Source organism: Lampris incognitus, chromosome 11, assembly GCF_029633865.1.
Source record: "Lampris incognitus isolate fLamInc1 chromosome 11, fLamInc1.hap2, whole genome shotgun sequence".
Taxonomy (NCBI): Eukaryota; Metazoa; Chordata; class Actinopteri; order Lampriformes; family Lampridae; genus Lampris; species Lampris incognitus.
The window spans coordinates 45,426,235-45,454,017 of NC_079221.1; the positions used below are offsets into that span (position 1 = coordinate 45,426,235).

At 46.1% G+C, this 27,783-nt stretch overlaps 1 protein-coding gene across 1 annotated transcript in view; it reads right to left on the bottom strand.

Annotated features, from left to right (window-relative positions):
* Positions 1-535: 535 nt before the first annotated feature.
* The window catches only part of map2 (microtubule-associated protein 2), a 61,374-nt gene continuing 34,126 nt past the window's right edge, over positions 536-27,783 (bottom strand). Inside the window, exons 8-18 of the mRNA XM_056289355.1 lie at positions 24,712-24,960; positions 24,284-24,403; positions 22,062-22,123; positions 19,747-19,888; positions 19,077-19,133; positions 14,886-15,193; positions 10,003-10,095; positions 4,017-4,109; positions 2,179-2,260; positions 933-1,045; positions 536-757 (exon numbers count right to left, since the gene is read on the bottom strand). Coding sequence (XP_056145330.1) covers positions 536-757; positions 933-1,045; positions 2,179-2,260; positions 4,017-4,109; positions 10,003-10,095; positions 14,886-15,193; positions 19,077-19,133; positions 19,747-19,888; positions 22,062-22,123; positions 24,284-24,403; positions 24,712-24,960 — 1,541 coding nt within the window. The remainder of the gene's footprint in view (positions 758-932; positions 1,046-2,178; positions 2,261-4,016; positions 4,110-10,002; positions 10,096-14,885; positions 15,194-19,076; positions 19,134-19,746; positions 19,889-22,061; positions 22,124-24,283; positions 24,404-24,711; positions 24,961-27,783) is intronic.

Genomic DNA, 27,783 nt, shown 5'->3' on the forward strand with positions numbered 1-27,783 from the left:
TGGTGGCCACATGAACGCTCATTTAGTGTAGAAAAAAAAGGCTGCAGCTTCTTTCCAGCACTGATCTGAGACCAGGTGAGCCAAAACTAGGTCCTTACAGAAGACTACTCATGTGCACATCACAGTAGCTGATCTGGTACCAGTGTTCAGACTGAACTAGTCTATGCAACATTATTTAGGAAGAGAAGCCAAAGGAAGGAACTGAGAATTGCACACATCTTGGCTGGAGTAGACAGGAAAAAGGAGGACCACCGTAGAGAAAATTCTAGTTTGGACTGCTAGTTATCTAAAGTGTGGGTGTTTGTTTGATGTATCTTAAAGATGGGACATGAGAGCAGGCAGTTCCTTTAAGAGGCTGTGGTCTAGCTAAATGAGTGGTAGTAGATTGGTGTTAGGTGCCAAGAGAAGGGGGGGAGCCACAGGTTGGAGGAGTAAGGATCTGCGTAATTGGGACCGGATCAAGGAGAGGGGAGGCACATGGGGGGGGAACAAGCGCTGTCCAGAGGAACAAGAGAGCATTTTGGGTAACCACTGTTCACAAGCCCTGCTTGGCCAGGGCTGCAGTGACATCCTCAGCCAGAGTGGCCAGCTGGGGGGACTCCAGCATGTTCAAGCTCCCAGAGGAGGACAGCTGGCTGTCGCGATGACGGTGAGGAGACACCGAGCCAGACATCTCTGGGGACTGGGTGACGATTTCGGCTCCGTGGTCGACCCGCGCCTTGGCGTTGTCACGGAACGTCAGCCTGTGGCTCTCAATCTAAAGGAGGCAGGAGGTGCGACAGGGGAGGTCAGAGAGGAGACAATGTACTGTCTTCAGGTTTCATTTGGCGGTGAGAGCGTACGCCTTACTAACCTCATGGGCGGTTAGGTCGTGTATTGAGAGACAGGAAATGATGCGGGCCGCATGGCGCTGTACATGAGGCGACACTTACCAGGACACGGCCTCCACCGGGTGTGTGATGTGCGTTATCCAGGGAACCCACCTTGGCCTGGGCCTTGTCTTTGAAGTCCAACTTTACGCTCTCTATACGCACGTTACCACCCCCTGAGAAGAAAGGATGAAGGGCACAGTACAAATACTGTTAGGGTGGAGTGAAAAGTACCTTCACACACTGCAGTTTTGTTAAGTTATTCGGAACAACGCTGAAAAAAAGGGCCGTGAAAAGAAGGGGTAAACTTTCATAAAACTCACTCCAACTATTACATCCCCATATATCTATTCATATAGCTGCTAAAACACAAGTCTAAATGTTAAAGTGGAGGGATGGTGGAAAGTTATGAAATGAATTCTTGACTCCACTATCACCTAAATACCGCTGGATAGGAGCGACTGACCTCCGCCAACTGCTCGGGTGGAGAACTGCAGTGAAAGTTGAGTGCTACTAGCTGTATATTTGTTACAAGGCAGAGCTGAAGAACATGAGACGCTGCAAAATGTAAAGTCACGGTGGAGCTCAAGTGTCTCTAAAAACAGTGATTGGCTGCGACCAGCAGAGGGCGCCTCAGGATTTGATACAGTCAACAAATCTTTCCGTGACTCCGTCTGAGAGGAGAGAGGAGCTGAACAGTGAGTCTTCTGGAAGCATCGAGCACCCCCCCCCCCATTACCTTTTCTCCCCCGATTGTATCCGGCCAATTAACCCACTCTTCTGAGCCGTCCCGGTCGCTGCTCCCCCCTATCTGCTGATCCGGGGAGGGCTGTAGACTACCACATGCCTCCTCCGATACATGTGGAGTCACCAGCCACTTCTCTTCACCTGACAGTGAGGAGTTTCACCAGGGGGACGTAGCATGTGGGAGGATCACGCTATTCCCCCCTCCTCCCCGAACAGGCGCCCCGACCGACCGGAGGAGGTGCCAGTGCAGCGACCAGGACACACACCCACATCCGGCTTCCCATCCGCAGACAAGGCCAATTGTGTCTGTAGGGACGCCCGACCAAGCCGGAGGCGTCACGGGGATTCGAACCGGCGATCCCCGTGTTGGTAGGCAGTGGAATAGACCGCTACGCTACCTGGACACCCATCAAGCATGTCCAGTGTGCAAAAACTCTCATTCGGTGTCTCTAACTGTTTGCTCGCTTTTAATGTCTCGTTTGTTATGTTGCCCCCTTGTGTTTTCAAGTCCCGCTGCTGGTTCTACCCTGAACCTCTGGGTCTTGTAGAACTCCACCATTACCTGGCCGATGGCGGATGTTGTCTAGGGATCCACATTTGGATGTCACATGACTCAGGTCAATCTTCTTATTCTGGATTTGCACCTGTTGAGGGGGTGCACGGTCAAACGGAATAGTTCACAAGACAAGTCATACATTCAAAGTGACCTCTTCTCAGGAGCTTACAGAGAGCGTCAAAAAGCAAAGGGCCGCTATTATCCGCTGATAAGCTAGTGACAGAGGATTATGGGTAATGACATGGCATATTCATACTGCACTCTGGTACGAATGTTGTTAGAGGAAAAACAATAGTTTGAGTGTTAATACAAATGTGGTTGGCCACAAACCAATGGTTACTGTCTGCCTCTTTAATCTCAAAAAGGTGCTACCACGTGGCAAGTACAGCAGCCCGGAAGAGCCACATGTCAGACTATTACAAACAGCTTTAACATGCTCTACAAAAACCTGCCCGCTGTTTGTGTGTGCGTGTGTGTGTGTGTGTGTTGAGTCTAAGGCTGCACATCACAGCTAGCCATTCTGGATATTCTGGCACAGAAACAAAAGCTATCGTATATACACCGTTCTCCTTTCGTGAACAGTCCCTAGAAGGCATTGGTATGTGGTAGTGACATATCCAGGGGGGATCTGAAGAGAGAGAATAGAGAACCACAGAGATGTGCGGAGAGTCGAGTGTGGCTCACTGAGACAGCAAAGAGAATACAGGTGGAAAGAAAACTCACAGCGCCACAACAGATACACCACATCCACTGAGCTGAGTCAGCGGGAGACACCGGTTTCCAGTCAAAACCTGGTGTATCTCTTGTAATCTTTAGCATCGCTGTTCATTTCTGAAGCCATTTCTATTTTATTCGATAGCTTTAGTGGCAAAAGACAAGAAATGTAAGAGTGAGTGGAAAAGTGAGGATGACAAACAACACAGAACCAGAGTTGGACCCATGACACTGCAAGTAGAGACTAAGTGCCTTGAGCCCGCTGATCCAAAAGGATCCCCAGGGCCTTGTTGTTCAGTCAGCTTTTGGACTGACACACAGCACATGGTCCCTCATCCATGCATAGCGCTAGCAGTGAAGTATGAGAATTTAAAGACAGAAAAAGAAAAAAAATGGGGGGGGGGGAAGGATTTGTGTCAGTGAGAGTGGACAACAGGCTCTAGGTTGGCTTATTTCCCTAAGTAATCAAATCCTCAATCCATCCATCCATCCATTATCCAAACCACTTATCCTGTTCTCAGGGTCCCGGAGATGCTGGAGTCTATCCCAGCAGTCATTGGGCGGCAGACGGGGAGACACCTTGGACAGGCCGCCAGGCCATCACAGGGCCAACACACATACACACACACACACATATTCACACCTAGGGACAATTTAACATGACCAATTCACCTGCCCAACATGTCTTTTGGACTGTGGGACAAAACCAGAGAACCCGGAGGAAACCCACACAGACACAGGGAAAACATGCAAACTCCACACAGAGGACGACCCGGGACCACCCCCAAGGTTGGACTATCCCGGGGCTCGAACCCGGGACCTTCTTGCTGTGACTGTGCTGCATCAATCAATCCACTGATCCATATTCAATATATCCTGCATGTTGTTCTGTGCTGGGGGGGGGGCAACATTAAGGCCTGTTCCCTCCCCTCCCAGGACACAAACCCCTGCTAGTGAGAGGAGGTGTCAAATCAAAGCAGCCACTGGTTCTGAACGAGGTACAGTAAATGACACAGCAAGGAGGAAGTGGAAAAGACAGCACTGAGACAACACAACACTGAGACAACACAGGAAAAAAAAAAAACCACTGAGGCAACAGGGAAACAATGGCGTTATGCTGCAAGACTCACGTTTCCACCTCCTGCTGAAAAGCCCCTCCTGTCCAGGGAGCCACACCTAGACTGAACATGGCTATAGTCCAACTTAACGCTGGGGATGAGAACCTGCAGGGGCGGAAGTTAGAGAGGGAGTGGAGGAGTTTTTTTTTTTTTAATTTACTCTCCTATTGACCATTTTCTATCTCGCCACTTTTCAAAACATGTATCTTAAGGTCGCTGTACATCTGAATATGCTTAGCCACAGTGCTAGCAGTTCTGTTTGGCCCCATGGTTGTCACTGTCACTCTGAAATACAGACTGTACCACAACATGGATGTAGCGTCTGTGATGTCAGTCATAGGCTTCCGAAGAACCTTTTTTTGAGGCCATGAGTTTGTGTTTGAGCTCGTCATCATCTTGGGACCCACTTCAGATGCATGAGCAAACCTGTCAATCATGCCACATGTCAATCAAGGCAACCATGTCCCCAAACATACTGATCTTTAAGCCTTTATATCCTCTTAAGGGGGCAATAATCTTTCCCTCCTAAACAGAAGAAAGGAAATTCGCTGCTGAGATCCCAAACTTCTTGTGGAAAAAAATGTATTGACCTTGTATTTCTAGAGAAAACATGGTTTTCCCCAACGACTTCCATACAAACCAGGCACTTTTTGGCGCTAGCGTCTAGCGGCCATTAGAGGAAATGCACATTGAAGGATAATTCCAGCTTTTCAGAGCAAGCCAGTAAGGTCTAATTGCAGCCAAGTCGGGGCATTCCTGTCTTGGCGTGGAATTCTCATGCTGGGAGGACAGGAATGCTAACTGATCACTTCTGTCCTCTTCTTTCTAGGAATGGCAATTTGCATCCATTCTTTTGTGAGTGTAGTTAAGTTTAGACATTAGGTCAGAAATGGTTAAATTTAGGTTTTAGTTTACAGATGGTTAAGTTAAGGTATAAGGTTACTGGGGAGCACAGTGGTCCAGTGGTTAGCGCTGCCACCTCACAGCAAGAAGGTCCTGTGTTCGAACCCCGAGGTTGTTCGGGGACACTGTGCTGTAAGAGATGCCGTCCTTCAGATGAGATGTTAAACCGAGGTCCTGACTCACTGTGGTCACTGAAGATCCCATGGCACTTATCACAAAGAGTAGGGGGTTCCCCGGTGCCCTGGCAAAATTCCCAACCTGGCTCTCTCCACCTAATCATCCCCCTGTGTAATTCCCTCGATGATTCCTCCCTCTCCACCTCAGGCTGATGTGTGGTGAGCGTTCTGGTGCAAAATGGCTGCTGTGCATCACCCAGGTGGGTGGTGGTTGAGGTGAGTTTCCCCCTTCAATGCAAAGCTCTTTGGTTGTCCAGATAAGGTACTACATAAATGTAATTCATTTTTATTATTGAATGGTTAAGTTTAGGTATTAGATTAGCGATGGGTTAGGGTTAGTTATAAGGCCAGAAATGATTAAATTTAGGTTTTAGATTAGCGATGGTTAGGTTTAGGTATGGTTTTGGTGCGTTAAGGTCAGGGTAAGGATCTGGGAGGCCAGTTGGTAAGCATTACAATCCATGTTCTGCTGTTGCTCCTTTATAGGAAGGCACAGGTTGATGGCAGGACGGGAACTTCCCACTGGGGCTGCAATCTGATCTTTCTTGACATAAGAGCCAATCAAATTGGTGGGTCTTCCTGTCCTCCCAAGACAGGCACACCTTGTCGTGGCTGCAATCAGACCCCTCGAGAGCAAACAGGAACCAGCACGGCTGATACTGGAAGCCAATATGGAAATGCCTCAAGGGATAATTCAGTGTTTTTACACCCTGGGTACTGTTTTTGTAGTTCTTGCCATCGTGCAGTTCTTGCCAGTTACGATATCATATTGCCTCCTGATTTCGTTTTGGAGATTTTGGATAGGGGACCAATGCTGGACACAGCTTTACAATGGAGTGCTATGAGGCAACGGAACATCAGCATCAGACACGTATCAACAGGTCTATTTGACAGCAAAAGTTACAAGTTATTTCCCGAAAAGTCCAATATTATCAATGGCTGACGACATTGTTGATCTACTTCCTGGTTCAATAAGCAGGAATGAGCAGCCTATTAACTCGGAGGTCGGGATTCCTAGTTCCCACTAGGAAAAATCAAATAAAACGGCACGTGAGCTCGCCGAATTCCTAGTCGTGAACTCGGGTTGCTTTTCTCAACCCCCAGTTCACGACACGGAATTATATGACGTCACATCAACATGGCTGCCCACAGTGTCAATGGTAAAATCATTTTAATCTTTATCAATCTTTACAAGATTGCATGCTCTTAAAAACACCTTTGTTTGATTTTCAGCATGGTATACTTTTAGATCAATAAAGATACCATATACAATAGGCGGTTAAACATATAAAATTAAATATTAGTTGTTATTAGTGGCTTTAAAAGGTTAACCTATCGCTAACCACAAGGTCACTAACTTGAAAATGCTCGTTGGCAACGATAACGGCCTTCTCCTCGAGGTCTTCTTCCATATGGAGGAAATAGCTCTGCAGCTTCTGGTGCTCAGCATGAATAATACACAAAGCTTTGCGGGCCTCCATGTTTTTCCCCGCCTGGTAGCTCGAACGCAAGGATGTCGGTAATGACGTGTCCCAACTTCTGACATCCCACCTCTGGGCAAAAACGAATGTGGCATATACTTACCCCTAGGTAGTACTAACCATCGATACACCATCCAACTAGCACAAACACAGTTGAAGACGCTACAGTTTGTTTGTTTTTTTCTGGAAAGGACAAGTTTAATACTTGCGTACAGTTGTCCTCTAAGACACCATTGTAAAGCTGTGTCTAGTGATGGTCCCGTGTCTGTAATATCCAAAATGAAGCCGATGAGTAAAATATCACAGTCAGCATGCATGATGGCAAAAACTACAAATGTAATACTCATCTCATCTCATCATCAGCTGCTTCTCCGGGGTCGGGTGGCGGTGGCAGCAAGCTAAGTAGGGCACTCCAGTCCAGACGTCCCTCTCCCCAGCAACGCCCTCCAGCTCCTCCTGGGGGATCCCAAGGCGTTCCCAGGCCAGATTGGACATGTAGTCCCTCCAGCGAGTTCTGGGTCTACCCCGGGGTCTCCTCCCAGTTGGACGTGTCCAGAAAACCTCCAAAGGGAGGCGCCCAGGAGGTACCCTAATCAGATGCCCGGACCACTTCAACTGGCTCCTTTTGATGCGAAGGAGCAGCGACTCTACTCCGAGTTCCCTCTGGATGTCTGAGCTCCTCACCCTATCTCTAAGGCTGAGCCCAGACACCCTACGGAGGAAACTCATTTCAGCTGCTTGTATCCGCGATCTCACCCCTTCGGTCACTACCCAAAGCTCATGACCATAGGTGAGGGTTGGAACGAAAATTGACTGGTAAATGGAGAGCTTTGCCTTCCGGCTCAGCTCCCTCTTCACCACAACGGTCCCGTACAACGTCTGCATTACTGCTGATGCTGCACCAATCCGCCTGTCAATCTCCTGCTCCATCCTACCCTCACATGTGTACAAGACCCCGAGGTACTGAAATATATTACTGAGATAAAGTAGTAAAAACATTTTTTTTTAGGCATTCTGCCACATCACCAAAATTAGCCGTGGTGGTTGCCTGTTTGCTCTGAACAAATATCATTCAATGGCTATAATCAGTTAGTTCTGACAGCACAAATGATTTGTCAGGTTTGTTCTCCTCATGTCCCTATGTGCCCCATGGAGTTGTCTCATTCTAGCTGAGCTACCAGTGTGGTGGTCCATCCTTACTCCACGGAGCTGCTGCACTAACAGGGCTGAGCACTGGCATGTTCCAGACTCACAGAAGGACTCACTGCAGAGCTGACAAGGATTAAATAGGGTTACTAAAATACAAAGGTGTGTCACTGTGGTCAGGCCTTTTCTGTAGGAGACAAAGCAGGAGCAAGACACAAACAAAGCCAAGCTGTGGCAGCCAAAAAATTAACACATCCTAAAATACATCTTTTACAGCAACATTACTGACATAAGGAAACATACTGGATGGAAAAAAAAAACAGAACACAAATTTTGCTGGAAAGAAAATCTGAAGGATTAGGTCGAAGATGTCTGAGAAGATTGGAAGGGTTAGAAAGGGAAGAAATTCATAAAACATGTGATTTAAAGTGGACTTTTACAGTGAATGTAACTTCCAGAGAGCCACAGTTAATGACATGTGGCTGCCGAACAAAACACTTTCACCCCAAGAGCCACTTCAATCAACTCCCCCTGGTACACCTCTTTTTTACCACTTACTCTTGCAGAACTATGATTTGCTAGCTTGAACATGACATGACTTTTCTTTTCCCTGGGATCAAAAAGATTTTGAAACAATATAGCAGTCCATCTAAGAAATAAGAAAATACAACTGATTTATAGTTAATAGTTAAAATCGATTAAGAACGCACAGGCATTGACGGGATAAAAAACATCCAGATGTATGTATGGCATTGAGTATGGATGTATATATAACCCAGATACTGAGTATATATATATATATATATATATATATATATATATATATATATATATATATATATATATATATATATATATATATATATATATATATAACACAGCTTGGTGACTCACAAGAAGAGGAAACTTCAGTTTTGTTCACGTAAGTTATTCAGGAGGCAAAGTATCCTAGGTTTGTTGGGTTTTTTTCGAGAAATAAATAAGAAATTAGGAAATTTCAGCTCGGTAAGAAGTTATCAATACATTGTTTGGTGAAAAGAAAACAGTTGTATAAAGATAATTACTCGAGACAATGTGAGTGTGAGTATCCTGCCTCAGTAAAGCCTGATTTTGAGTGGAATATAGACTTATGTTCATGTACCTACACTATAAAACATCCAAGTATATTCTTTTAATTCCCCCCCCCCCCTTTTTCTCCCCAATTGTACTTGGCCAATTACCCCACTCTTCCGAGCCGTCCCGGTCGCTGCTCCACCCGCTCTGCCGATCTGGGGAGGGCTGCAGACTACCACATGCCTCCTCCGATACATGTGGAGTCGCCAGCCGCTTCTTTTCACCCGACAGTGAGGAGTTTCGCCGGGGGGACGTAGCGCATGGGAGGATTGCGCTATTCCCCCCAGTTCCCCCCTCCCCCCGAACAGCGCCCTGACCGACCAGAGGAGGTGCTAGTGCAGCAACCAGGACACATGTCTACAGGGTATGTGTCCTGGCTTCCCACCCACAGACACGGCCAATTGTGTCTGTGGGGATGCCCGTACTGGTCTCAAATTTAGTCTCCACCAGTTTCAGTCTCAGTCTTGTTTTGAGTCTTAACCACTAAAATTCTTGTTATTGCCTTGATCTTGGCTGGGACTGGACTTGTCATGGTCTCAGTTGAGACAGTCTGGACTACAACCCTGGCAAAGGGGAATGCTGAATACTGAGAATAGAACAATGCTGTCGCTATTATTTCTGCTTCTATTAATACATGGTGATATGTTATGAAAGCAGTCCAAGATTAAATGAGAAACAGACCAAGTCCATTAGAGGAGCCAATTAAGGACTAATTACTATCTTCCACTGTCATTTCTTGAGATTAGTAGCACACTGCAGTATTTTCCTGCAGGCTGTTGGCAGCAGTGTAAATGAGTAAAATATTATGCAATGTACAGGCCCAAAATCCAAAACCTATCCTTTAAAAGTCACCTTTGCTACCTTCAAACTAGGGTCGAAGGATGAGATACAGACTACAGGGAGAGGGAGAGAAAGCATTTAGGATGAGCGGTATGAGGCATCACCCTGTTGGCTATTTAACCCCCATGCACACACAGCAGCTTGCGCCAAGTGCGAGGACAGCTGGTGAAAAAGGGAACTGCATTCATGTCGGACACAGTAGGAATACGCCAGTCAATCGTAGAGGTGTTTTTTTTTTGGTTTTTTTTTTCTCGATTAAAGATTAAAACAACCTCAACCCATCTCCTCAACGCAGTGAGCCGGAGAGGAGGAAGAGGGTGTAGGTAGAAGGGTACATACATTGCCTCCGCGGGGAGAGTGCCTCAGATTATCCTTGGAGCCGCATTTTGACTGAATGTGACTGAAGTCCAGCTTCTTGTTTAAAATCTGAATCTATGGAGAAATACAGAAATAATATGGAGCTCTTAAATGGAGGATGGAGAGGAGAACTTGTTATGAAAAGACAAGAATAACACATCAGGAAGACTATGATGAAATGATGTTGACAAAATGTTCAGCGATGCAACTAACTCATGTGGCCCTTAGTGTTAATGAGAATGAAAATGACCTTTTGAAATAACTCTTATAGTTCCACTAAGAAATTAAAGGCAGCGTCGGAGCATGAAATCCTGCACTTTGTGTGTGTGCGCATGTATACATCTGCAAGTGCATGCATCATGTATACAGTGGGTGGTGTAAGTGAGGTAGTCTAGAGTCAAGAGTGATTGCAGACACAGTGCCAAAGCAGACGGTGAGGAGCTATACCAGAGGGTCTTTGGTCCATGTCACACTGTGTGCGGCTGACAGACATAACGTAATGGAGATGAGGCGTAGCACCGATCTCCAGATCCACCAGGTTCTGCGTTTGGCCTCTGTTATTATAGTTTGGCCTCTGCTCTTCTGTGAGCACAATCATTGGAGAGGTCAGTACAAAAAAAAAGCAATCTCCCAGTGGGCTGGGTGGGGCTGGATGGGGCTGGGTGGGGCTGGCTACAAGGGGGTTACATGGAGCGACGCTCTTCACAACTAAAGGGGCTTTCTGAGTGGTGTAATTGCTAGACGGGGGCGGCTCAGAAGTTTTCCAATTACAGAGGCACACAAGAAGACGGGGAAAGGGTTAGCGGGTCACATGCTCACATACATAGACCTGGCCTCTTTATTTCTTGCTATGTAACCCTGTGATCTGAGAAGGAGCAAATATGGTGGCAGCTGTCACTACTAACTGTACTCATTGTAGACTCGTTGCCGTCTGCACATCTCTTTCCATCGTACCAACGAACAGAAAAATTACTGAATGCCACGAGATTTCTTAAATGGTTGCTGCACGACCATCAGCGTCACTCTAAATATACTAATAGTCTCACCCCTTAATAAAGTTAGACCGATTTCCATTCTAAATAAAGTTGTTGTTATGCAACAGGGGAATGTTATCAAGAAAGCCCTCTTCGTTATTGATGCCTCTATTCTTTATCCTTATTCCGATTTGAAAACTGTGGATGTGTGCGAAGCTTGTCCCTCTCTCATCCTTACGCCTCCCCTTTCCTTTCCCAGCTTATGTGCTCCACCCAAGGTGAGAGATGTGTGGTTCAATAAGCGACAATGTTAAACTGGGATTTAGTTCACCATGGATGTGTACCGACTAGAACGACCAAGGAGGTCATTTTGACGGTTTTCAAAGTTTAATAACTTTGCAGGAAAAAAAAAAAGGATACAGACCGGAATGCTCCTAAATTTGCATATATTTGCATTAAAATGAGTTTCAGAACCTAAAACAACCATGAGCGGTCAAAATGGCTGCGTGTAATTTGCGCGTCATGTCACTATTTATGACGTGTGCTGGTCGCGTCATTTCCTTCGTGAAGTTCATCGCTCTGTCCTAGACACACACTAGCGTCCTCCAGTGGAGAGAAATAGTCTAAACTTGATTTTTGATTATTGCCAACATGTCTGGGTACAGACGCCGTTACAGACGCACCATGACGACCACCGAGGCGTTGCAGTATTTACAGGCGTTGGACGGTGGCCATTTTAAATTGTTTGAAAAGTAGCATTAAAGTTGTTAAAATGTTAATTTTGGTGTCAGTTAGTTTCTTAACAGACATACTAACACATGTAATGCATTAATATCTCAGCTGTGTATTCATCTTGACAGAATACAGAGTTTAAAACCGTGGGCGGTCACGGTCGTTCTAGTAGTTTTTAAGTTCGGTTGTTGTTTGGGGCTGTTTCAATATTTATTTTCAGTTCTTTTTTTTACATTTCACGTTTTATAGGCCTTGTTACATTTGTTAGATTAGCAATATATGTTTTCCATTTTGTTTTTCAGTTAATATTTGCACTTTTTCAATTTTCCTATTCAAGTTCGACCATGTCTCTCTGAAGTTTAAACTGTTTGAAAACAGTATTCAAGTTGTTAAAATTTTAATTTTGGTGTTACTTAGTTTCTTAACACACATACTAACACATGCAATGCATTAATATTTCAATTGGGTATTTATCTTGACAGAATATAGAGTTTAAAAACAGGCCGTCATTTTGACCACCCATGGTCGTTTTAGGTAGGAGTGACATCCCGGTCGTTCTAGTGGCTTTCTCAAAACCAACACTACAACAGTCGAGTAGTACACACACACACCAGGCAGCAGCCCGGGTTCAAGTTGGTTAACATTTGACAACAGCAGGAATACAACCACGGTTGGGACTCCAGGCTCAAAGAAACCATAGTAGAAACAGAGCTTTGTCATCAACAAACAAATACACATCCATTCGGATACAGGAAGTAACATATACCGTCTCTTATAATGATATATTGCTGACAACACACAGAATTTACCACAAAGCAGACATAATTAAACGACTAACAAAGAATCTTAAGATATGAATGATACATGAGTCCAGAACAAACAAAGCACTTATGCTTTCGCAGATCAGGACTCCTCTCTTTTTAACTTTCTCTACAATTGTCAGGAGCAGAAGTATTCATCCTTCTCCAAAGTGCTCTCTTGAATCTACAAGAGACATAAATCGGGGCATTTAGGTCGTGTGTTTCATCTTGACATGTAGTAATTTGTTTCCTCCAACATTCATGTTTCTTTAAAATCTCTTGAGTCACCAAGTCAGAGAGGTAGATCACTGCCTGAAGACGAGGGTTAAATTTTAATTGGCCCTCAAGGCGGCTGGTTGTTAAAGAGTAGTTGGGTGAAAAGGGGGGCGGAGGGAGGTAGGCGACACTGAGCATTAGTGGAGCGATTAGTTACTTTGGGCAGATATGAGACCTGAGCTGCTTTAGATGCCCGATGCAAAACAGAGTGACTGAAAAAACACCCACTCTCATGCACACACATGCACAAAGAATTACCAGAATAACTCTGATTACAACTTGCCCCGGATTCGTTGTAAAACATAAACCACTTCAGCAGCCGGGAAAAAAAATCAAGTGAAAAAGACTTTCTCACTTGGTGGGGACTCTAAGAGTAGCACTGTTAAAGCAATCTTTTGCAAATGTACAGGAAATGCATGATGAGGCTAAGATGAGCAACCCTGAGAATAAGCCAGTAGAATTTTATCCAGTATGTTTCCAGGGAAACATCACACGTCTTGTTAGCAGCCTCCTGTGAGTGTTTGTCCCATCCATCCACTGCATCCATTATCCAAACCGCTTATCCTGCCCTCAGGGTCACGGGGATGCTGCAGCCTATCCCAGCAGTCATTGGGTGGCAGGAGGGGAGACACTCTGGACAGGCCGCCAGACCATCACAGGGTCGACGACAAGGTGGTGGTGAAAAAGAGGAGTCATGAGTACAGTAAAACTAACGGGAGTGAGTGCAACGGACAGTAACTTGCTAACACAGCTAAATGATGGGGATGGTGAGTAACATCAGCCCTACAGAGCGATGGAGCTCCTATGGAGAGCGTTTTGATTGCTTTGCCCAAGCGAACGGCATTGGAAGAGATAAGCTTGTGCCGACACGTTTGAGTGTAGTGGGTCCAAAGACATGTAGGTCAGGTGAATCGGCCATACCGAATTGTCCCTAGGTGTGTGTTAGTCCCCTTACCTGCATTGCCAGCTGTCACTGCTTTTTCCAACAGACATCTCTACTGCCAAAGACATTTACACACATTGAGAGTATCAATAGCAGAATAGATTGGGCCCCTGACACACATACACAGACACATAACCACACACAAACCCAAGCAGACGCACAACCACCCCTCCACCTCCACTCCTATGTCCCATATCTTCAGCAGCTGACAGGCTGGCATTTGGAGGATTGTTGGAGGTTTTGTGGCTGGCTGCACAGCACAAGCAAGTCATAAAGGCTTGGGCAAGTCATAAAGATGTCAGTGAACACACTAAGGCCCCTAATCAGGTCATCAATTGATCTATGCAGACACGCTGCTGATTCTATCATAGCTTTTTCCGCCGCAACACTCTGGTGCTTCAGCGCTGAGACTCGTGCCGGAATGAGACATCTGTGACAATGCGGTGCCGACGCTTCAGTCAAAGACTCATTTAGGCAGAGTTTCAAGGCAACAGAAAATGCGATTTGAAATGCAGATTTCGTTTACTGGCTCCAAATTTTACAAAAGCTCCAAGAGCTGAACCTAATGTATTTAAAATTGTGGCCTTGGATAGGTGTGCTACATCCCTTACTGAGTTGCAGGTGAGACAGTGAGAGGATTTTATGTGTCACCCAGTGACAATGCCTCACAACTTAAGGCCATCTATGAAGAATTAGGAGATCCTAGACTAGAATGAAATGGGTCATTACATCAAATTCCCCACTGGCTATGTGCCCTCCACCTTAGAATTTGGGTACGATTTCAAAATTACATCTGCGCCAAAACAGCTGTCCTTGTGCATCCTTATCGATTAAAGAGCGCTCTGCAAAATGAGCGGCGAATTTCTGCTTGTCCTTCTTATAATAACCATGAACTAGCTGACAGACCAGGGGTTGGTGGGTGAAAGACTGTGAGTGCAGTGTATGAGCAAGGACAAAGGTGGGGAGGTGGAGAAAGAGCACAAGAAATACACAAAGAGGAGCTGGGGGAGTAAACGAGCGACACATTATCTTGGGACCATTACAAAGACAGAAAAAAGAAATTTTGAATGAATCATTAGAGGGAAAAGAAAAGATCAGCTTGTGGTTTGACAGAAAGGACTGCAGGGGTAGGGCTCTTACTTGGCCTCCCTTGGGTTGGTATTTGATGTTTTCTGTCGAGCCGATCTTGGATTTGACATTTTTGAAGTCGGGCAGAGGCTGGTTGACGATGCGTAGCTGCTTGGGTGTCGTGGCAGGGGACTTGGGCGGAGTGCGGACCACTGCCACCTTTCTCTCCTGGGAGATCAGGTTGAGGGAGCGTGGGGTCCCGGGGGTCCGCGAGGATGTGGAGTAACTGGGCGGGGTGCCTGGGGTGATGGCTGTGGAGCCAGGGGTACGGGGTGTGGAGTGGCCGCTGCGAGCTGAACGAGAGCGAGCCGACTCTGTACCTGTTGGGGAGGAAACAAGGGGATTGAGAAAGGTCAGCTAGAGGCCACAAGTCTTGAGACCGACATAAGTGCATTCCCACTTCTCCCTCTATTGCTTCAATATGATGGGAAACTATTTAAAAACCTATGTTTAATATGTTGACTGAGAACAAATGAATACAATGAATGAGGCTCAGTTGGCCTTTTTAAAATGAAGTCACAACCCACAGTACGAACCAGGTCAAAGTAGAATCACACCAGGCCAGGGTAAAGGGGACATTAGTCAAGATGAGAAATGACACTGAAGGACACTGAGACGAACTAAAAACACCTTAATTCTTTAATCTATTGTTATTTATTTGATGATTTCACATTGTGCTATGCATAAATAAATCATTGCGGATGTTGGAGGCAAGCTTTACATTCAATACTAGATAAATACTTCACTAGGAAGATGACCAGACCAAGGTGTCTTCCTTCCACCCTATGCATGCTAGGGAAAGGCTTTACCACCTCGAGACCCCATTTTAGATTAAACAGGTATAGACAGATGTTGGATGGATGAAAAACTAAAAGTAGCTATTAATTTACAAAACCAATATACTGACATGACATGACATGACATGACATGAATGTTGATGGAAACCTGGGAACTTGTAATGTGTTTATAAGGGCACACAATTCAGCAGCTTTAAGTTTAACCCAGCCATTGAGGATGCACAAGCCAGTGCATTCTTAGTGCGGGTCCCAAGCCCGGATAAACGGGGTAGGTTGCATCAGGAAGGGCATCCGGCGTAAAATCTTTGCCAAATCAAATATGTGGATCATAAATCAGATTTCCATACCGGATTGGTCGAGGCCCAGGTTACCAGTGACTACCACCAGTACTGTTGGCCACCAGCGTGCCGGTGGAAACTATGCTACCATTGGGCGAAGGAGGAGAGGGGGAAGGCATGTCCAGCGGCAGGGGGATAGGAGGAAGGGTAGGAGTGTGGAGGTGAGAGTTGGAACTTTGAATGTTGGCACCATGACTGGTAAAGGGAGAGAGTTGGCTGATATGATGGAGAGAAGGTAGGTAGATATACTGTGTGCAAGAGACCAGGTGGAAGGGGAGTAAGGCCAGGAGCATCGGAGGTGGGTTCAAACTCTTCTGCCATGGTGCGGATAGGAGAAGAAATAGGGTAGGGATAATTCTGAAGGAAGAGTATGTCAAGAGTGTGTTGGAGGTGAAGAGAGTGTCGGACAGAGTGATGAGTATGAAGCTGGAAATCGAAGGTGTGTTGATGAATGTTATCAGCGCATATGCCCCGCAAGTTGGGTGTGGGATGGAAGAGAAAGAAGAATTCTGGAGTGAGTTGGATGAATTTTTAGAGGGTGTACCCAGGGAGGACAGAGTGGTGATTGGAGGGGACTTCAATGGACATGTTGGTGAAGGGAACAGAAGTGATAATGAGGAGGTGATGGACATGCACGGTGTCAAGGAGAGAAATGTGGAAGGACAGATGGTGGTAGATTTTGCGAAAAGGATGGAAATGGCTGTGGTGAATACATATTTCAAGAAGAGGGAGGAACACAGGGTGACATACAAGAGTGGAGGAAAGTGCACACAGCCGGACTATATCTTATGCAGGAGGCGCGATCTGAAAGGGATTAGCGACTGCAAGGTGGTGACAGGGGAGAACGTAGCTAGGCAGCATCAGATGGTGGTCTGTAGGATGACTTTGGAAACCAAGAAGAGGAAGAGAGTGAAGGCAAAGCCAAGGATCAAATGGTGGAAGTTGAAGAAGGAAGACTGTTGTGTGGAGCTCAGGGAGGAGGTAAGACAGTCACTGGGTGGTGGTGAACAGTTGCTGGATGGCTGGGCAACCACTGCAGAAATAGTGAGGGAGACAGCTAGGAAGGTACTTGGTGTGTCATTAGGACTTGTACTGATTGGCTAGACAGAGGAAGTGAGCTGGGAAGGATGTGCAGCAGGTTAGGGTGATCAAGGATAGAGATGGAAATGTGCTGACAAGCGAGGAGAGTGTGTTGAGAATGTGGAAGGAGTACTCTGAGGGGCTGATGAATGAAGGAAATGAGAGACAGAGGTTGGATGATGTGGGAATAGTGAATCAGGAAGTGCAGTGGATTAGCAAGGAGGAAGTGAGGGCAGCTATGAAGAGAATGAAGAGTGGAAAGGCAGTTGGTTTAGATGACATACTTGTGGAGGCATGGAGATGTTTAGGAGAGATGGCAGTGGAGTTTTTAACTACATTGTTTAACACAATCTTGGAAAGTGAGAGGATGCCTGAGGAGTGGAGAAGAAGTATACTGGTACTGATCTTTAAGAATAAGGGTGATGTGCAGAACTGTAGCAACTACAGAGGTATAAAGTTGATCAGCCACAGCATGAAGACTTGGGAAAGAGTAATAGAAGCTAGGTTAAGAGAAGAGGTGACGATTAGTGAGCAGCAGTATGGTTTCATGCCACGACAGAGCACTACAGATGTGATGTTTGCTTTGAGAATGTTGATGGAGAAGTATAGAGAAGGCCAGAAGGAGGTACACATTGTGTCTTTATGGATTTAGAGAAAGCATATGACGGGTTGCCGAGAAAGGAGGTGTGGTATTGTATGAGGAAGTCAGGAGTGGCAGAGAAATATGTAGCAGTGGTGCAGGGTATGTATGAGCTCTGACAACGACTCCTAGAGGATAAATTCTGAGTCTCATCACCAGCCAGTCAGACTAGCTTGGTCTAGTCAGAAAGGCACGAACTGAGGAAGCCTCTTGGATGAGAGGCGAAACGTCTTCACGTATATATACCAAGTCCAGTTGCACTTGATTCAACTCCTTTGGATAACCATGACCTGGATGAATGAGAACATTCACAGACGATATGTATGAGTGCAGTGTGACAGTGGTGAGGTGTGTGGTTGGAATGACAGATGGGTTGAAGGTGGAGGTGGGATTACATCAAGCATTGGCTCTAAGCCCTTTCTTGTTTGCTATGGTGATGGACAGGTTGATGGATGAGATCAGGCAGGAGTCTCCGTGGACTATGATGTTCACGGATGACACTGTGATCTGTAGTGAGAGTAGGTTGCAGGTTGAGGAGAGCCTGGAGAGATGGAGGTATGCACTGGAGAGAAGAGGAATGAAAGTCAGTAGGAGCAAGACGGAATACATATGCGTGAACGAGAGGGAGTACAGCGGAATGGTGAGGATGCAAGGAGTAGAGGTGACAAAGGCATATGAGTTTAAATACTTGGGGTCAACTCTCTAAAGTAACAGGGAGTGCAGAAGCGAAGAAGAAAGTGCAGGCAGGGTGAAGTAGGTGGAGAAGAGTGTCAGGAGTGATTTGTGACAGAAGGGTACCAGCAAGAGTTAAAGGGAAGGTTTACAAGATGGTAGTGAGACCAGCTATGTTATATGGTTTGGAGACAGTGGCACTGATGAAAAGACAGGAGGTGGAGCTGGAGGTGGCAGAGTTGAAGATGCTAAGATTTCCACTGGGAGTGATGAAGAAAGACAGGATAAGGAACAAGTATATTAGAGGGACAGCTCAGGTTGGACAGTTTGGAGACAAACCAAGAGAGACAAGATTGAGATGGTTTGGACATGTGTGGAGGAGAGATGCTGGGTATATTGGGAGAAGCTGCCAGAGAAGAGGAAAAGAGGGAGGCCAAAGAGGAGGTTTATGGATGTGGCGAGGGAGGACATGCAGGTGGCTGGCATTGACAGAGGAAGATGCAGAGGACAGGAAGAAATGGAAGCGGATGATCCGCTGTGGTGACCCCTTACGGGAGCAGCCGAAAGTAGTAGTAGTAGTAGTAGTAGTAGTAGTAGTAGTAGTACTCAGCAGCTTTAGGTAAAGGCTAAAAGTAAAACGTAACAGTCAGAGTTATACAGAGAGAATGCCCTCTACCTGTCATGCTAGGGGCCCGTCCTGTTCTATGCTCTGCCCTCATCTCAGTGCGGAACGCTATGGGGAGGAAACAGCAAAGAAGATGAGATCCTGGTGAGCGTGCTTGAAGCTAGGTAGAGCAGGGAAAAGAAGGCCAAAAAGAGGAAAAAGCCAAGGGGAGGTCTGGCGGATTTAGGGCATATTTTTTGATATTCCAACTCCCCATGTTTATCTAGATCTGCAGTGAAGAGCAAGTTACATAAGTGAAACATTAAAGAAAAAAAAACAGTGAGAGAGGAATTTTAAGAGAGGTCAGGGAGAGATACAAAGAAAGAGACAGCTGAAGAGACAGAGGGTGGGTTGAGAGAGAGAAAGACAGTTATCTCTTCGTGGGGCTGGAAACACTGCAGTGGAAATACTGATACTAAACATGTCGGCATGCCGTAACCTAATGAACAGGAACAGCCAAGGTGACAACGTTCCGTGGCCCTTTAAAACAAGTCCGATAAACTAACCAACCCTCCCACTCCACTAACTAGTCCAGATATCAGACCACTTGCTTTACTATTTCTCTGTATTTTTTTCAACATGATAATTCTACGCTCTTATGTACTTTAATATGCTTCATCAATACCGTTAAGATCTGTATTGGAATGAACTATGACGCCACAGAAACTGAGAGCTGGCCTACATGTGGGTCTGCGTGGAGCAGTGGAGCCAGAACTGGTGATGGAAGTGGAGCTTTCCTCCTGTTCCTGAGGACCACGGCGACTTAAGATGGAAGCAGGGCGTGGCAGGGATGACCTCTTCTCAGGGCTCCGTGACCCACCGTCCTGTCTCACACACACACAACATAAAAAGAAGTGAAAGCACAGAGACAGAGAAAGATGTGTGTGAGAGAGAAGCCAGCGGAGCTGTAGTAAGACTGAGGTGTTCAGTCAGACGAAGAAAAATAAGCACTCCTACACAGGGCTGGGCAATATTATCATATATTGTCTTTCAATGGTGTTGCATCAGGATGATATTAGGATAGTCATACTGTGATACACAATCTTGTCTTAATTGATGCTAACTACAATGTGTTCCCTAAGATTTCTCTCAAAATGAGACAATTTGAGGGAGTATTAACGGAAAACTAGTTTTGGTTTTATATTGTATTTTAACATCCATCCATCCATTATCCAAACCGCTTACCCTGCTCTTAGGGTCGCGGGGATGCTGGAGCCTATCCCAGCAGTCATTGGGCGACAGGTGGGGAGACACCCTGGATAGGCCGCCAGGCCATCACAGGGCCAACACACACACACACACACACACACACACACACACACACACACACACACACACACACACACACACACACACACACACACACACACACACACACACACACACACCTAGGGACAATTTGGTACGGCCAATTCACCTGACCCGCATGTCTTTAGACTGTAGCAGGAAACCGGAGCGCCCGGAGGAAACCCACACAGACACGGGGAGAACATGCAAACTCCACACAGAGGACGCCCCGGGACGACCCCCAAGGTCGGACTACCCCGGGCCTCGAATCCAGGACCTTCTCGCTGTGAGGCGACCATGCTAACCACTGCGCCACTGTGCCTTGTTTGTAAAAAAATAATTTCCGGGGGTGACCCCCCCACAGAAGTCCGGGCTAACCTCAGTTGGATTCTTAAATGTGGTATTCTTGCATAAGTAGATGTTTGTGATATTATAACGACCATGAGTTAAGCTCCCCATGACTATGATAATTACGAGGTGATGATAATATTTTTCATCTCGTCCGGTTCTACTCGTACATGCGGGGGCTACTGGACACTTCTGAAGCTGTTGAAGCTATACGTTTGGTGCTGCTCTACCATTCCACCTACCTTGCCCATGGGTGTGTGTATTGCAGGGGAGCCTTGCGGCTCTACTGGAGCCGGACAGAGCCTATCTAAGTCCTCTGCCAAAGAGTGGCAGGAGGAGGCAGAGCATGGCCGTGGGGGAGGAAGAGCAGAGACGGCCGCGGCTCGTAATGAACATGTGGGGATCTTAGTTAGTGGCAAGCGATGGGCAGAGCACTGGGGTGGCCCAGAGAAGAGTCCCAGTGGGTGAGGAGCATGTGTATGGAAATGAAGGACACACAGACGGACAAAAGAGTCAAATTAAAAGTGGCTTTAAAGTGCATCATAAAAAACATGATCTGATGTATTCCTCTGGGTGTGATGAACGAGGTCTTAGAATTGAACTTAGTGGATTTAACACTGAAACGTGCATTAGAAATACATTAAAGTCATCATCACTGTGTACAGTACAGCTCATCGCTTTACACAGTACAGTGTGCACACCGTGTGCCCCACACTCCGTTTACTGTGCACCACAATGGCCTGACATTTAAGATGCACCCGGCACGGTGTTATCTCTAACAGAATTACTGTTTTTATTGTAGAGGAGGAGTAAAAGAGGAGGCGTAAAAGCAGTCACGACCACAGCTGCTGGAAAAATGTCATGGTGTAATTTAACACCCATCTAGTCAATAAGCTCTTGTTTCTCTCATAAGGACTCAAGTCTGTCATGCAAATAGGAGAAAAAAAAATCAATAGCTTAAGCTGTCGTATCCAAGTTTTCCCAACGATATTAAAGATAAAGTGACGTGACTTCAACAAAGAATGTGGAAATTACATTCACCTAGTACTGTGAACGTTTTTACAGTTACTGTCATTCCAGGGAATAGGGGTTAGATGGAGAGACTGGGACCAGCAATTCTTTTAACCGGACCTTATGCTGGAATGTATATCTTCAACAAGCTTTTCTCCTAGCTTAATTTTCAGGAGTTCAGATAAAAAAGGGACTTGGTCTACCACAGAGGATACTAGTCCCTCTTTGTTCCACTTGCAACTGTTCTGCCTCGTCTGTCATGTTATCATTGCTCGCCGTGTCAGTGTCGCTCTGTGTGGTTTGCACTGCAGACAGCAGGCTGCTGCTGCTGGACCAGCTGAGCAGACTTACAGAGGCTCTGTCTCGAGACTGTCGGGCAACACTGAAGGGCTGACGGCCGTCTGGTACTGGCCCTGAGAGAGACAGAGACAGAGACAGAGTGAGAGAGACAGAGTGTGAGAGAGACAGAGAGACAGAGACAGGGAGAGAGTCAGAGAGACAGAGTATGACAGTGAGATCGAGAGAGACAGAGAGAGAGACAGCATGTGAGAGAGAGAGCGAGAGAGACAGACAGACACAGAGAGAGTGAGAGAGAGACAGAGAGAGTGAGAGAGACAGAGTGTGAAAGAGAGAGCGAGAGAGACAGAGAGAGAGACAGCGTGTGAAAGAGAGAGCGAGAGAGAGAGAGAGAGAGAGACAGCGTGTGAAAGAGAGAGCGAGAGAGACAGACAGACACAGAGAGTGAGAGAGAGACAGAGAGAGAGACAGAGTGTGAGAGAGAGAGAGAGACAGACAGACAGACACAGAGAGTGAGAGAGAGACAAAGAGAGAGACAGAGTGTGAGAGAGAGAGCGAGAGAGACAGCGTGTGAAAGAGAGAGCGAGAGAGACAGACAGACAGAGAGAGTGAGAGAGAGACAGAGAGAGTGAGAGAGACAGAGTGTGAAAGAGAGAGCGAGAGAGACAGAGAGAGAGACAGAGAGACAGAGTGTGAAAGAGAGAGCGAGAGAGACAGAGAGAGAGACAGCGTGTGAAAGAGAGAGCAAGAGAGACAGACAGACACAGAGAGAGTGAGAGAGAGACAGAGAGAGAGACAGAGTGTGAGAGAGAGAGCGAGAGAGACAGCGTGTGAAAGAGAGAGCGAGAGAGACAGACAGACACAGAGAGCGTGAGAGAGAGACAGAGAGAGTGAGAGAGACAGAGTGTGAAAGAGAGAGCGAGAGAGACAGAGAGAGAGACAGCGTGTGAAAGAGAGAGCGAGAGAGACAGACAGACACAGAGAGAGTGAGAGAGACAGAGAGAGAGACAGAGTGTGAGACAGTGTGAGAGAGAGCGAGAGACATGAGACAGTGTGAGAGAGCGAGAGTGAGAGACAGTGTGAGAGAGAGCGAGACAGAGAGAGTGAGAGACAAGAGAGAGAGAGAGAATTTACAACAGCTCTTGATTCAACAAGAAACAAAGTATCAATGAATAATGACATCATCATAGTCACTACTTTATATCAACATGGACGAAAGAGTTAAACTGCCATCACGGAACCAAGGTCGATTCAAAGAAAGAGAGAGAGAAACAAATGAAGCTGGAGAGAATGTTTTAACTATAAATAAGCTTCTGTCTTCTAAACATTTGTATATACACTCACATGTCATGCACCACACACATGTAAACGCTTCCTCTGACTCGGTGTGGGAAAAAAAACCCTCGCAAAACCCAAATCTGGCATATTAAGGTAGACGACAAAGTGTATATTCCGTCGGTGCAAGTTGCTGCCCTGTTGGGGCAAGAGAGAACTACACTCGGCCACAGTCTGGCAGGATATCACACAGACCGGGGGCTTTTGTATTACATAAGGCGAGCCACCCCGAGGAAGACGCTAACTGGGGCAATGCAGCAATCTATACAGCTCCCAACATCAGCGACGCTAAACTCACCCCAACAAGGGAGGAGAGAGGTGCGAACCATTACAGTGACTGAGGAGCTCCTGGGATTCTTTACACATCTGGGTCTCGAGAACAAACCCACGAACCAACAGTTGCCTGGCAACCACTGTGATAAACCAGGAAAGGCTCGCCAAGGTATAGAAGACCCGGGACAGAGAAAGACTCGCTGATTTTCATCACATGGCTTTCACATCAAAACAATGTAACCATCTTATTAAAACAAGTTTGATCACGAGTAGTGATATGAATATTAAAAAAATAAATAAGTTGCAGACAAATATGTATGTGACAAAGCAGTATACAGAGACCCACCAGTCCTAGCAGAAGATAAAAATGAACCAGAACATGGCGGCAGAGAGATGTTGTTGAATGAAAGAAGAGAGATCAGGCATAAGTGCAAAAAAATAAAAAATAAAAAGCCAAATGAAAAATGTGAGGCAATTGATTTTTATTTTGATCAAATGCAAAGACATAAATGTGACAAAAAAAAGAACATGGCAACCAACAGAACAAGACAAGCCAAGACAGTCGAATGGAAGCTGAACAGTGGAGATGAATCGCGGTGTGTTGGGTGGTTTGGGTGCCTCTGTTGCAGCCACTATCCACCATGTGACGGGACAAGGCCATGGGTCACCTGTAGTTCTCCTTCGGGGACACGAATGATGTTGGGTGGGGCGGGTCTGGCGGCTGGCCGGTTTAAACAAGCCCCTCCTGGACGGCGAGTGAGTCTGGACCTCTGTCTTCTTTATCACAGCTACAACGTGAGCAGAGAAGCAGTGAAAAGGAAGCTACAGCAACAAACAAAGATATACAAAATACCCCGGCCCATGCTCAAGGACAGGAAATCAGCAGTTTCACATCACTAAAAGTTTTGACTGCTGATGTTGAAATATGCCAGTGAACTATTAAGAACTTATTTTGTGAATGCAAATCATAAGAGCTAAGAAACACCTAATATATGGTAGATTTTGTATTGCACTGCAGGCAGAATGACATTTACAGCCAAATAAAGCACACAAAAAAAGATCTAAAGTAAAAAACTAAACAAAAAGAAAGAAACACCTTTCTTCTTTTTGACTTCCTCCCTAGGGATGTAAACTGGTTCTTTGCGGACGGGTTTGCGTTCCGGTGTGGAGATGCGGCCTTTTGGCCTGCCTCCTCTTGGCTTGGATTTTGCCAGCTTCTCCTGTTTCAGTTGCTTGGCCTGCTGCTGCTCCAGCTGCTTGGCCTGGTCCACAGCAGGTGTTTCTACTAGGCAAGGCATCTTGGGCAGGGACTCAATCTGCTCAGTTGCCATGCTTTTGTCATCATCTGCAGAAAAGAAAAACAGGGTTAAAACCAATCTTCATCACTCACAGCACAGTGACCATATACATCAGCATATGTCCTTTTTTAGTGTGCAATAGCCCTCTTTGCTTGTTACGGACAATATCTCGAGACCAGACATATACCAACAGGTGACTAATTAAAGGAAAAACCAACATAAAATGTTTTGGTAAGCTGTTCGGCCACCACGAACCTCCAGAACAGCTTCAGCGTCGCTCCTTGTCATGGAACTGGGGCCTCATGTATCAATCGTTACTATAGGAAAATTTGTTCTTACACACCCACGAGATTTTTTAGCCCTCGATATTGTCTGACAGTCAGTAGCAAAGCATGACGGTTATTTGTAATTCCTTCCTCCTAACATCTACTGTCTACCTCTTGCAAAGAGCAATCACCCAGGCCTGCAAAGACATCAGTGTTAGCCAGTCGGTGTCTACATTCAGGGCTTACCCAGATTCTACACTGGTCTCTGAGACAAACTTTAGGGCTAAAAAATCCCATGGGTGTGTAAGAACAAATTTGCCCATAGTCTGAACTCTACTGGTGGGATGGAACACCCTTCTTCCAAAAGATTCCCTCAGCTGGTGTATTGATGGTGGTGGTGGAGAGCGCTGTCTAACATTTTGGTCCAAAATCTCCGATAGGTGTTCAATTGAGTTAAGAGCTGGTGACTGTGAAGGCCATAGCATAGGATTTACATAATTTTCATACCCATCAAACCATTCAGTGACCCCTCACACCCTGTGGATAGGGGCACTGTCATTCTGGAAGAGACCACTCCCACCAGGATAGAAATGTTACATCATAAGATAAAGGTGATCCCTCACAAAACGCTGTACTGATTTGCGATTTGCAGTGACCCTTCCCTCTAAGGGAACAAGTGGACCCAAACTATGCCGGCAAAATGCCCCCCACAGCATAACAGAGCCCCCGGACCCCTTCACTGTAGGGGTCAAGCATTCGGATTTTTCCTTTAATTTGTCATCCATCTGTATGTGAAATGTAGAAAGACCAAAGGTGTGTTTGTGACTACACTCATAGAAAACCAATTCAGCCGCCGCAATTTTCCATAACCTCGCTTTCAGCCATTGTTGGAATCCTGTTAGGCTTGGACAAACCATCGCTTCATGCTAGAGCATCTTGTGTATGCTCTAACACTCCCATAGAGTACTGCTCTGAATTTCCAAATGACAAGCGAGCACTCAGAGTGTGCGCTGATGTGCCTGTAGAGTTATGTGAATTTATGTACACGCCCCAACTGGCTGCCCCAGACCACTTGAGGCTATAGCAGCAAAACTACTTTGTGTATTGAATCACCAGAGGATAAACTTAAGAACACTTGGGCTAAGTGATTAAAAAACAAATCGTGTAGCTTTCTAAGGCCCCAGTCACACCAGCATTTATGACAGACACAAAAATCCATTCACTCAAATGGAATCATGATCAACGGATTCTCTTCTGGTAGTGAAATAAATTTACGCGATCCCTTCACATAGAGTTCAATTTTGGTCAACTTTAACATGTAAATTTGCAGCCAAACTACATTGACTGTGTTGACCTCTGACCTCACAAGAGAGAGTCCAGGATGCTATCATTTTAGCTGTCACATCAACCAAATTTGTACAATTGTGCTAATCCCTGTGGGGAAATTCATTCTCTGCATTTAACCCATCCTAGCCATGCAGCTAGGAGCAGTGGGCAGCTGCCGTGCAGCGACTGGGAACATACGCCAGTTCTTTTTGTCATGACTCGGTCAGGGCACAGACAGGAGTATTAACCCTATGCAGACACGGGGAAAACATGTAAACTCCACACAGAGAGGACCTGGGATGGCCAGGGGTTCGCACCCAGGACCTTCTTGCTGTGAGGTAACAGTGCTAACTGCTGGACCACTATGCTGCCCAATAGTTAGGTTTCCCCCATTTTTCTCTGAAGAGCTCAGGGACAGTCTCAAGGTTGTACTATGAGTATCTTCCCATGTGCATGATAATAAATTCACTTGATTGAGACATCACCGATGTTCTGACAGTTTATTTTGTTCAACAATAATTATGTTTCATTTATTCAATTGTGTTTAGTATTTTTGGTTGCCAAGCTTCCAGTGATCAAAGACACACGAAAACTTTTTTTCTAGTTTTCCCCTTATCCCACCTGATTAACCCAATGGCATATGGCCGGAACTCTTGTCGAATAACTCCCCTGGCTCACGTTTCCACAGGAAGGAGATAGTCGTAACACCAGCTTCCTTCAAACTCGTCTCGGCTGCTCTTGCTATTTTACACGCTGAAGTCTCGTATGGATTGCATTACCTTCAGGCCACGAAGGAGACGCAGGGAGAATGCTTTCAGTTGCTTGGCTGCAGGCGCCCGGATAGGCCAGAGGGGTCACTGGAGAACGACAAGTCCCCGAACACTACACCGATCTACACCCACTATCCCTCGGGTAAGGGTGGCCTAATGAAGGCCTCACCCCGTGGACGCTCTGGCCGTGACCGGTTACGGCAAGTCTGGGATACGAACCTCCCAGCCACATGACGAGCGGGCTGCAAGAACGGCGGTTTATTCCGCTCGGCCATCAGAGTGGCGACATGAAAACTTTTTCTTTTCCAATTTCTGGTGTGACCAGGGCCTAACACTTATCTTAAAGTCATCTTGGAAGGGAGGAATGAAGGAAGGAGGGTATGAGGGAGGTGAAAAAACCCCCAATGAAATAGAGTTTAAGGCCACAGTCACACATGTGTGAAATTAACATTGGCGAATATTCGGCACCCGTTCACTTCCATTCTGTGCGAGCAAAGGGGCGAATAAA